Genomic DNA, 12,220 nt, shown 5'->3' with positions numbered 1-12,220 from the left:
CTTGAGCCCAGGAGGTGGAGGCTACAGTGAGCCAAGATGATGTCACTGCACTTCAGCTTGGGTAACAGAGCGAAACCCTGGCTCCGAAAAAAAAAAGAGAGAGAGAGAGAAAGAGAGAGTAGTTTAACATAGAATGAAGAGGATCCTGGAATGAGTCTCTTCTTTCTTTTATTTTTTATTATTGTAATTTTTGGGGGGCAGGGTCTCCCTCTGTTGCCCAGGCTGGAGTGCAGTGGTGTGATCATAGCTCACTGCAGCCTCAAACTCCTGGATTCAGGAGATGCTTCTGCCTCAGCCTCCTGAGTAGCTAAGACTTACAGGTATGTGCCACAATGCCTATTTAAAAAAAAATTTTTTTTTTTACTCTTCTTTTTGAGATGGAGTCTTGCTCTGTCGCCCAGGCTGTTGGGCGGTAGCATTATCTTGGCTCACTGCAACCTCTACTTCCCAGGTTCAAGTGATCCTGTTGCCTCAGCCACCCAAGTAGCTGGGATTATAAGCATGTGCCACCACGCCCGGATAATTTATTTTGTATTTTTAGTAGAAACAGGGTTTCACTATATTAGCCAGGCTGGTCTTGAACTCCTGACCTCAAGTGATCCTCCACCGTAGCCTCCCAAAGTGCTGGGATTACAGGCATGAGCCACAGCCCCTGGCTTAAAAAAAAAAAAACAAAAAACCTTTTTTTAAAGACAGAGTCTCACTGTGTTACCCAGGCTAGTCTCAAACTACTGGCCTGAAGTGGTTCTCCTGTCTCAGCCTCTGGAGTTGTTGGGATTATAGATGTAAGCCACAGCACCCAGCCTCCTCTTACTTTTAAATACTTTCTTTCCCTTATTATCCTAGAAGATGAACCCATGGGCTTGTAGATGTTGTAAATGGACGACTTCTGTAGCAAAATCAGTTTATTTGCAATTAATGCATTAAGATAAGAGGTGGTGATTAAGGTTGCTTTATTTATTTATTTATCTATCTATCTATCTATTTATTTATTTATTTATTTTTGAGACAGAGTCTCGCTCTGTCACCCAGGCTGGAGTGCAGTGGTGTGACCTTGGCTGACTGCAACCTCCACCTCCTTGGTTCCTGAGTAGCTGGGACTGCAGGCATGTGCCACCACAGCCAGCTAATTTTTGTATTTTTAGTAGAGACAGAGTTTCACCATGTTGGCCAGACTGGTCTCGAACTCTTGACCTCAGGTGATCCACCAGCCTTGGCCTCCCAAAGTGCTGGGATTACAGGCGTGAACCACTATGCCTGGCCTGCTTTATATATATAATTTTAATTGTTGGGTGTTTTTAAAGCTCCATGCAAAGAATGGATCTGCTTTATGGAAAGCCTTTTGACTAAAAGTACTCACTTTTTCCAGGAATTTACATTAACAATTTATGTTCTTCTAAGAGACATTACTAATAATATCTGCAAAGGTGTTAGAAAACATGCTCCAAACCTTTTTCTCTTTTTTCCTTGTGAGAAGATCTTATGTCCTTCAAAGGAAGATTACCTTTGTCTTTTGAAGTCAGGAATTTATAAAAAGAGTTTGCTGGATGGAAAAACCATAAAGGCTGTAACTCTAAAACCTAATGTAAAGAAGAACAGTTAGAGCTGTCCAAAGATGGGAAAGAATGTCTTACCACTAAGCCAGTTTCCCGGAACTCGAGTAGGGGGCCCTTAAATGTAAGGCAATTGACCACTTAAGATAGAATCACCTGGGGTTGGGCAGAGGTTGAAGAAAAGCTGCGAGCATCTTATAAACAGGTGGGCCTGAGGGTCTCCTTATGTCTTTTTTTTTTTCAGTCCTAAACTTCTGTGATGCAGTAAAATGTAAAGGATATTATTGACTTGTATTTTTTGCATTTACCTATTTGGGATTTCCTAATGTAGATAGGCTTCTCAATTTTAAAACTTAACCTTTAATACATTTTCAGTTCCAAAAAAATTTGATAACTTCTGTTTTGTACCTAACTTCCACTACCACAGCATGTGGCTCTGAGCCAGCCACAGATTCATGATCTGTTGACTAAACAGATGTTTGGAGGCTGATCATGCCTGCACATCCGTAGTTGGGACAGTTCAAAATTTAAAAACAGACTGCACAGATGGTTCTAGACGTGCTTTTTGAATTGTGTACCTTTGTAATGTTTTGGGGGGATATCAGAGGACAGCCAGAATTTGTTACCAGACTTTTAAATTGTACAGATCTTTGTACTCCAGCTAAACCTACTCATCCATTAGCAAGTATACAGAGATATCATCCTGGCAATTGCGCATCTTTCTCCTTTGACCTTAGCAGTTTGCATGGCAGATTGTGCCAAGATGAGGCCTGTCCAGGGACCCATGCAATAAAAGGTTAGATTCTTTTAAAGTTTTTTGATAATTGTTTTTATTTCCAGAAAGATATTTTTGTTTGCCCCATTTAAAAAGGTTAAATTGAGTCACTCTCTTCACTTTCATGAGTACCTTATAGGAAACTATTAATAATGATTAATAACTAAACTACTTTAGATTACCTTAATTTGTTGTTGTTGTTGTTCTTAGTGTATCTAAGAGAGTAGCATATAGGCCATGTGTATGTGGTGATAAATGAAAATGCAGGGGTCTTACTTGGTTATTTAGGACTTAAGATTTTATCTAGTCATTTTCAACTGTGATCGAACACTTCCCTTTAACTCCCTTCAGAAACTCCAAGATCATATTGTATCCCAGGTACAAGAATTTCTGTTCAGCTGTTTGTAGGCCTCCACCACAAGAAATTGGCTCCAAACCTATTCCCATTACATCATCACCCACTAATGTCATTACACCAGAATGAAATCTGTTGTGAAGCTTGTATTTTTGTTTTCCTTCCCTTTCCCCTCATTATTTCCTTTAGAAGGGAAAGGGAAGAAAAAAAAAGAAAAAAAATCAGAGACCTGTAAACATTTAACAGTGAATTGGATATCCCCACAGGCTAAACCTAGAGTTGTCAGCTTTCATTCCATTCTGCTGTGATAGGGTGTTCTGCTCAGTGTGTATCCACATGGAGCCTGGAAAGTAACAAGTCTAGTCATGTGACAACTGGCTTTGGTGCTTGCTTTCAGCCCCTCAGAATTAGTTCCTAATGACTCACATAGTTTTCTGCCAGCATCCCGTCACTGGTATGTTAAACCTTTTCAAATAATTCCTCAGAATAGAAATTCTTAGGAGAGCACTAAATTTCTCCGTTCTTTGTGTTTAAACTGTTCTTGCACTTAAATATTTGCCAGATAAGCGCTTAAGACATTATAATACAGGTTGAGTATCCTTACTCTGAAAATCTAAAATCCGAAACTTTTTGAACGTTGACATGACTCTCAAAGGAAATACTCATTTTGGATTTTGGATTTTCAGATTTGGGATGCTCAACCAGTAAGTATAATGCAAACTTATTCCAAAATCAAAAAAAAAAAAAAAAAAAAAATGGACTGGGCTTGGTGGCTTACGCCTGTAATCCAAGCACTTTGGGAGGACGAGGCAGGTGGATCATCTGAGGTAAGGAGTTTGAGACAGCCTGGCCAACATGATGAAACCGCATCTCTACGAAAAATACAAAAAATTAGCCAAGCTTGGTGGCAGATGCCTGTAATCCCAGCTGCTTGGGAGGCTGAGGCAGGAGAATCACATGAACCTGGGAGGCGGAGGTTGCAGTGAGCTGAGATTGCAACACTGCACTCCAGTCTGGACAACAAGAGCGAAACTCTGTCTCAAAAAAAAAAAAAAAAAAAGGCCGGGCGCGGTGGCTCAAGCCTGTAATCCCAGCACTTTGGGAGGCCGAGATGGGCGGATCACGAGGTCAGGAGATCGAGACCATCCTGGCTAACACGGTGAAACCCCGTCTCTACTAAAAAATACAAAAAATTAGCCGGGCGAGGTGGCGGGCGCCTGTGGTCCCAGCTACTCGGGAGGCTGAGGCGGGAGAATGGCGTGAACCCAGGAGGTGGAGCTTGCAGTGAGCTGAGATCTGGCCACTGCACTCCAGCCTGGGTGACAGAGCGAGACTCCGTCTCAAAAAAAAAAAAAAAAAAAAAAGTCAAAATCCCAAGCACTTCTGGTCCCAGGCATTTCAGAATTTCACGCAAGGGATACTCAACCTGTGTTATCTACAGTTATACAGTTATAGCTGATATGGGGATCCTTATTCATATCTTCCCTCCTTTGTCACAAAGCAGTTGACTAAATGCAGGTTCTAGCCCTCTTTCTGTATCCTAATTTTAATTCTTTTTTTTTTTTTTTTTTTTTTTTTTGCGATGGAGTGTGGCTCTATTGCCCTGGCTGAAGTGCAATGGCATGATCTTGGCTCACTGCAACCTCTGCCTCCTGGGTTCAAGTGATTCTCCTGCCTCAGCCTCCCGAGTAACTGGGATTACAAGCATCTACCGCCATGCCCGGCTAATTTTTGTATTTTTAGTAGAGATGGGGTTTCACCATGTTGCCCAGACTGGTCTCGAACTCTTGATCTCAGGTGATCCACCTGCCTCGACTTCCCAAAGTGTTTGGATTACAGGTGTGAGCCACTGCACCTGGCCTCTGCTTTGTTTTTTTTAACTGTCTTTAAGGCTTCCAGTTGCCAGTGTGCTGTGTTAGGCTTTATGTTTAATAACATGGTTCAGGTTCGGGAAGAACTGGCAAGTAGTTTCATTTCAGAGGCTTCATGTTACCTACACAGTTATTGGCCTCATGTCCTTTGAGGCAGATTTGCCTGAGATTAGAAGGAATCATCATCATCAGGAGCCCCAGAGAAACGGGACCACAGTGTCTAAAACAAAAGAAGAAACCTAGCACACACACTCTTTTTTTTAAGAGACAGAGGCTTGCTGTGTTGCCCAGGCTGTCTTGGAACTCTTGGGCCCAAGTGATCCCCCTGCCTCACCTTCCTGAGTAGCTGGAACCACAGGCATGCGCCATTGTGCCCAGCTTGGCTTTTATCTTTTAAGACTCTGGGTTTACATTTCTGTACAGTACTAATCACTGGGGACTTTTAATATAAAAATTTGCTGAAGGCTGTGGCATGGAGTATGAGAAGCCACAGAGAATTTGAAAAAGCTTTGGAGGGAATGGCATTGAAAATTATGGGCTAGACTAGGGCAACAAAATACTTTCCTCACCCCACACCCATGTAAGAAGTTAAAAGTCCTTGATTAACATTAGGATTTCAGCTTACATTTCTAGCAACTTTTGATTTTCTAGTTGGAGCTCTTTAGCAGTCTCTATGGTATAAGCTAGATAGAAGGAAAAACTTTCCTACCAATGTTTTTAAGATGTAAGTCTGTGTTAAAATCTTTTTAGTATAATTATATACCTTATCAAACTGAAAAATTGAATAGATTCATAATAACATCCACAAAGATACAAATGCCTAATCTGGACAGAAAGTCTGACTTTATTGTTTCTAATGTGTCTTATGTATATGTTTATTTTCAGTTGTCACGATGTCCACAGAAGGAGGATTTGGTGGTACTAGCAGCAGTGATGCCCAGCAAAGCCTACAGTCATTCTGGCCTCGGGTCATGGAAGAAATCCGGAATTTAACAGTGGTGAGGAAGAATGAGAAACTTTTATTAGAAACTTTTAAAGAGTATAAGGGCTATGGGAAATTAACCAAAACTCAAGACTAAAGCATTTTTAATTTCAAGCACATTTACGAGGCATAGTTCATCCCTGACCTGTGGGTAGGAAAATGAAAACATTTGCCTTCTGTGAGGTAACTGCAAGAGTGTCTTTTATATCTCAGTGGTCTTCCATAAGCATGTGGTGTGTAGTGGATACTTTGACTTGGAGGTAGTTTAATGTGAGGCATATCCTTTAGGACTTGTAGGAAAACAGAGATCTCATCTTCCTTCTGTAGCTCTAGCTCAATTTTTTAGGCCTGATTTAATGGTCCTGCCACATTTCTAGAACTTGGTGAAAACTATTGGACAATTTATTCAACAACAAATCTATTGTGAGCCAGGAACTCTTTCCAAGTGTTAAAAACATACACTTTGATCACTGTTTCTCAACAGCTGCATTATTGACAGTTTGGGTTAGATAATTCTTTGTTCTGAGGGGCCGTCTTATGCATAACAGCATGTTTAGCAGCACCCCTAGCCTCTATTCACTAGATGCCAGTAGCACCCCTCCCCGAGTTGTGACAACCAAAAAATGTCTCCAGACATTGGGAAATGTGCCTGTGGGCAAAAATCATCCCCTGTTGAGAACTACTGACTCACAATAATTAAATATAACCTTGACCTGTGAGGAGCTTACAATCTAGTAATTACAACCAGACTCATTTAGTCAGTAGGTATTTATTAAGTACTTACTGAATCAGGCACACTGATGAGTCCTGAAGCAGTAAAAGTCAAGGAGCACAAAGGACATAGTGCTTGTTTCTTTGTGGTTGAGTTAGGTAAGGGTTTAAGTAAAGGGAACATTTTTGTTGAGTCTTAAAATATGAGTAAGCGTTCACCAGATGTGAAGGATGGGAGGGCAAAGACAAGGGCATGCATAAAGGCATGGAGGCCCAGTGGGGAGGGCCTTATAGTTAGAGGAACATCAAGACATTCAGAGTGCCTGAAGGTTACTGTGTGTTTAGTGGAGGTTGAGGGAAGGAGTAAGTATGTGGTGTGAGAGTGGTAGTGGAAGGTGAGGCAGGTTAGAGTTGGAGTATTTTCATAATACAGTTGTCATGTCCTTAATGAAGAATGTTCATTAAGGTGTCATTTTAGTACATACTGAAGGAGTTCCCTGTGTTGGCTATGTCATTCCTGCCCTGGAAATACTAGTATCCTGGCAGAGCAGACACTGGATTCCTTCCTGATGTAGAATTAATGTTGCAGTTGCTTAGGGTTAGTGACCTTTACCTTCTGACGTTACAATGTCAGTTTATTCATTCACTCAACAAATACTTATTATGTACCAACTAAGGCTATGCTAGATACTGTGGATATGGTAATGAACCAGACAGACAGGATCATTGCACTGAACCAGACAGACAGGATCATTGCACTCATGGAACATATATTCTGATGAGACAGGCTAATAAACCAAGTAATTAATGGAATGAAATAACTTATTATGATAAATGCCCACTGACTTCAGGGATGAAAAGTAATTCATGTTTTGGATATACCTCTGGGTCACATTTGTTTATATGAAGAGTTTTCAGCAGTTGAACTTGGCTTGGCCTTTCTCAGACTGGCCTGGGTTCAGAGTGGATTTCCACTGAAAAGTCATTGTTCTCTTCTGCAGTCTAAGGTAGTAGTTTTCTAAACTGTCTTAGATATAAAAGAGAAGGTAGGGAGAAATGAAACTATAAAGTCAGAAATGGGGTGTTTTGTTCATATTTTAGGGGGATAATCTCATGATTACGCTTATCAGCTTTTGGTGCTGGGGTCAGCTTGGTCTAAAATGAATGCTCTCCTGGGGTGTGGTGGGACTAGGCCAATCGAGCAAGTCTGTGCCGCAGCTTGAGCCGAGAGGCATAAATCCAGGATTAGGCAAGTGGCCAGATAAACTCTGGAGGTTTAAGCTCAGCACTTAACTTTTCTGTTTTGTTGGACTTTGATTTTTTTTTTTTTTAGTTGTGGTAAAACAACACATAAAATTTCGCCCCTTATCCATTTTTAAATGTACAGTTCAGAAGTGTTAAGTATAATCACATTGTTATGAAACTTATCTTGAGAATTTTTTCATATTGCAGTACTGAAACTGTGCACTCTCTAAACAACCACCATTCTGATTTCTATGAATTTGACTATTTTTGATACCTCATAGAAATGGGATCATATCGTACAGTCCCCTACTTACGATGATTCTACTTAATGTTTTTTCCACTTTACAGTGGTTAGAAAGTGATGTGCATTCAATAGCAGTTGTACTTTGAGTACCCATTCAACCATTCTGTTTTTCACTTTCAATCTACTATTCAATAAATTATGAGATACTCAACACTTTACTATAAAATAGGGTTTGTGTTAGATTATTTTGCCCAACTTTAGGGTAATGTAAGTGTTCTGAGCACATTTAAGGTGGGCGAGGCTAAGCTATGATGTTTGATAGGCTAGGTTTAGTAAATGCATTTTCAACTTAGGATCTTTTCAACTTACAATAGCTTTATCAGGATGTAACCCCATTGTAAGCAGAACAACATATGTATTTGTCTTTTTGTCTTACCTTATTTCACTTAGCATGTCTGTTGAAGCATGTGACAGGATGTCCTTCCTTTTTTATCTTTTTTCTTTTTTTTCCTTTTTGGAGATAGAGTCTCACTCTGTCTTCCAGGCTGGAGTGTAGTGGTACAATTATGGCTCACTGCAGCCTCGACCTCTCAGGCTCAAGCAATCCTCCTGCCTCAGCCTCCTGAGTAGCTGAGACTACAGGTGCATGCCACCACACCCAGCTAATTTTTGTATTTTTCTGTAGAGGCAGGGTCCCACCGTATTACCCTGGCTGATCTCAAACTTCTGGGCTCAAGCAATCCTCCCACCTCCGCCTCCCAAAGTGCTGGGATTATAGGTGTTAGCCACCATGAGTGGCCTTTGTTTTTTTCTTTTTTAAAGAGACAGGGTCTTACTCTTTTGTTCTTTGCTGGAGTGCAGTGGCAGGATTATAGCTCACTGTAGCCTTGAACTCTTGGGCTCAAGGGACCCTGTCTCCTCAGTCCCCCAAGTAGCTAGGACTCTAGTTGTGCACCACCGACCTGGCTAATTTAAAAAAAAATCTTATGTAGAGATGGAGGTGTCACTGTTGCCCAGGCTGGTCTCAAATTCCTGGCCTCAAACAGTCCTCCTGCCTTGGCCCTCCAAATTACTGGGATTACAGATGTGAGCCATCATGTCTGGCCTATCCTTTTTTTTAAAGGCAGAATCATACCCTGTTGTATGTATATACCACATTTTGTTTATCTGTTCATCTGTTAGTGGACATTTGGGTTGGTTCCACCTCTTGGCTATTGTGAATAGTGCTACTGTGTTACATGAGTGTGCAAATACCTCTTCAAGACCCTGGGCTTTGATTTGTAACCTGCTTGGTTTACAAGTTTGGTTGCCAACAAAGCTGATCATGATGCTGACCAAATTTTAGTACTTAGACTTTTAGTCTATCGGAAGTTAAAAGAGAATTACTTTGAGGGATTCAGTTTTGGTTCAGGTTTTGTGTGTGAAGAGAAAGAAAAGTAAAGAGGAAGTTGTCTTTAGTCATTCTTGTATTGGTGACTAATTAAAATTCTCCTATGTACTTTTGAAAGGGACTCCTAGACCTCTGCCAAGCTATGTCTTTTATATCAGGTGCTTAGAACAATGTCTGGCATATAGTAGGTGCACAATAAATATCTGAACAAACTAGACGCCACTTCAGGTTTAGTGCAAAGCAATATCAGTTCCATGTTTGAGTGTAAGAATGCAATCCAGTAAAGTCAAGGTAATTTTTTTCCCTTTGTATGACTCTTATTTTCCCCTCTTCTCAGAAGCACAACACGTGATGGCATCTGCTTCTCTGACTGCGCTGCTGCCTGTGTAACATGACCAAACATTTTAGCATTTAACCTGTGCCTTTCCAGAACTCAACAATACTTAAAACCAGACTTCCTCAGATGTGTCAGAGCCTCTTAGGTTGACACCTCAAAATATCTAACAGATTAAAAAAAGAAAAAAGAAAATTCCTTATGTTTAAACTACCCAATCATAAGTAAAACTTATGAGAATATTCATAAGGTGTGATCTCAGACTGGGACACAAATTGTTCCAAAAAGAAGTAATTGAAGTTTGCTAGATGATGTATTTCATGATGTGTTGGAAACACTGGCCTCAAGTCCTTTTGGTCTGAGTCCTGTAAAAGCAATTTATATCTTTCATTTTAGCTTGTTCTCTTGACTCTTAAAAGCTCTGTAATTGTCTGTAAATCCAGGTGGTGTTCAACTCGGATTGAAATTAATTAAAAACCATACCAAGATGATTGTTTCCCAGAGTGATTGTGTAAAATACTATATTCCTGCACAGCAGAGCTCTGGGAACAATATATAACAGACTTCTTCATGTTGAGTTTTGCCCCACTGGGCCTCTTTGAAAATAGGAAAGAGAAAGCTAACTTTGTCTTTACGGAGGTGAGTTGGGGGCAGTTGGGCAACAAAACTGAATTTCGAAAAGAAAAATCTAATTCTGTACTTACTACTTTACATCCCATTCAGCCTTCAGTTTACTGTAATTCAGTGCCTAGGTCACTTTCTTTTAATTGGCAGTTTCATCTTTTCATTCCTCAGTGCCTTCTGATTGGGTGATGACATTTCTAACATCACAATCAAATCAGATAACTGTTTAAACAAGAACTTGGTGGTGAAGGTTGGTGGACTGTTACAAAACAGGACCTGTGCTGTGTGAGCCAATCCTGTAGAGCAGTGCTTCTCAAACTTTATTGTCTGTATGAACCACATGAGGGAGGATCTTCTTAAAATATTGATGCTGATTTAGTAGGTTAGGAACGGAACCTGGGATTCTGTTTCTTTTGAGTTCCTAGGTGATACCATTGCTGCTCCAAGGACCTTGCTTTGAGTAGCAGGGCTATAAAGCAGTAGTCCTTAACTCTCACTTGGATCATAGTCACAGGGGAGTTTTCAAAAAACATGATGCCAGTACTCTACCCACTAGAGCAGGGGTCCCCAGGCCCTGAGCCATAGACCTGTATGGGTCCATGGCCTGTTAGGAACCTAGGAACTGGGCTGCACAGCAGGAGGTCAGTAGCCAGTGAGCAAGCATTACCGCTTGAGCTCCCCCTCCTGTTAGATCAGCAGCGGCATTAGATTCTCATAGGAATGTGAACCCTATGGTGAACTGCACGTGTGAGGGATCTAGGTAGCACACTCCTTATGAGAATCTAATGCCCACCCTGCCCATCCTTGGAAAAATTGTCTTGCACAAAACTGGTTCCTGAGGTTGGGGACCACTGACCTAGAGTTCCTGATTCAGCTGGTCTCCAGGAGAGAGCTCAGGCATCTTGTTTTTCAAAAGCTTTTCAGGTGATTCTAATGTGCAGCCCCAAGATTGAGAATCATTGCTTTCACAAGGGTTGAGAATCTTGACTTGCCAGAGTGCCTGACTGGGTAGGCCTGGAAAAGATTTCTCTTTATTATTTGAAACTCTGGATGTTCTTTAGTGCAGCCCAAGATCCGCTGACTTTTCTTTGGCTCCAAACTCTCATTGAGTGAATTCAGTTTTGAATTTGTCTTGAAATGCAGCAGTTTCAGATGACAGCATTTTTAACATAGTTCTTTGGTAGTTGTCAGGAGCATGAGAATGTTCTGAAAGATAATCTGCTCTTCTCCTTACTGATGTAACTCCCAAAAGTAGGGGGGAAAAAAGTATGTGTCAGCTGTTCTTCCAGTTGGATCAGTATCAGGAGAAGGAGTTAAGGAGTTAAATGTTACTCCCTTCAGTTACATAGTAGCCAGTGAAGTGGGGAGCATGAATCCAAGTTTCGGGGGCCTCAGTCTACTGTTTGTAGAGGGCCTCCTCTTTCCAACAAGCTTATGGTAAATCCTTACATGTAACTAGAAAGCTACAATAGGATTAATAGAAAACTGGGTGATTGTCAACAGGGTTGAACCATACACACACCTCAAGATCCACTTTTACACACCGCTCCTTGAGATCTCAAGGTTTCAGGAACATGGAAAAATAGTTTGTCACAAATAAAAGCTTTGGGAAGGAGATTAAAGCAGAGCTTATTATAAATTTCTGCCGCATTTTACATCTCTGCAAGACGGGAATGATCTCTTGATCCTTGACTTTTGTTGCTTTTGATTAAAGAATAGAAATTGAAGGAGTAATATTTTACTCTTTCCATTTGGGGAAAGAGGTCTTTTTTATCAGCTTTGTGCTTTAGTTCAGTAATCATGGAACATTCTTGTACAAATTATATTTAAAACCAAGCCAAATGAGAGCACACTTGCAAGAGAGCTAAATCTATGATCATCTTGTGCTGTATGTATCAGCCTGGGAGGCTTTCCAAAGGAATGATCATCCCTAGCATTCTCTTTGGCATTTCTGTGTAGTGTCATCATCTTCTGTGATATGCCACACAAGAAGGAAGACCAGTGGTTGATTTCTGGGATTAAACTTTAAAAAAAATCTCTTAAGGATCTGGCTCCAACCCAGTATCCTCTTTCCTGCTTCTCCTCTCTGTACTCAGGTCGTAGATCTAAAACTTAAATAGACTATGATTTTTTTGT

At 40.8% G+C, this 12,220-nt stretch overlaps 1 protein-coding gene across 40 annotated transcripts in view; it reads left to right on the top strand.

The window, feature by feature from the left end:
- NFYC (nuclear transcription factor Y subunit gamma) overlaps window positions 1-12,220 on the top strand; it is an 80,813-nt gene that overhangs the window by 42,327 nt on the left and 26,266 nt on the right. For 35 of the 40 annotated variants that reach the window (XM_028835427.2, XM_077962057.1, XM_028835389.2 and 32 more), the window contains one exon: window positions 5,440-5,552. In XM_028835427.2, the coding sequence (XP_028691260.1) occupies window positions 5,448-5,552 (105 nt within the window). In that variant the 5' untranslated portion in view covers window positions 5,440-5,447. Of the gene's footprint in view, window positions 1-2,073; window positions 2,350-5,439; window positions 5,553-12,220 lie in introns of those variants that run through there. The other 5 variants (XM_015136570.3, XM_028835330.2, XM_015136560.3 and 2 more) reach the window with 5 other exon arrangements.

Source organism: Macaca mulatta, chromosome 1 (genome assembly GCF_049350105.2).
Source record: "Macaca mulatta isolate MMU2019108-1 chromosome 1, T2T-MMU8v2.0, whole genome shotgun sequence".
NCBI classification, from domain to species: Eukaryota; Metazoa; Chordata; class Mammalia; order Primates; family Cercopithecidae; genus Macaca; species Macaca mulatta.
This window is presented reverse-complemented; position numbering and strand designations above follow the sequence as displayed.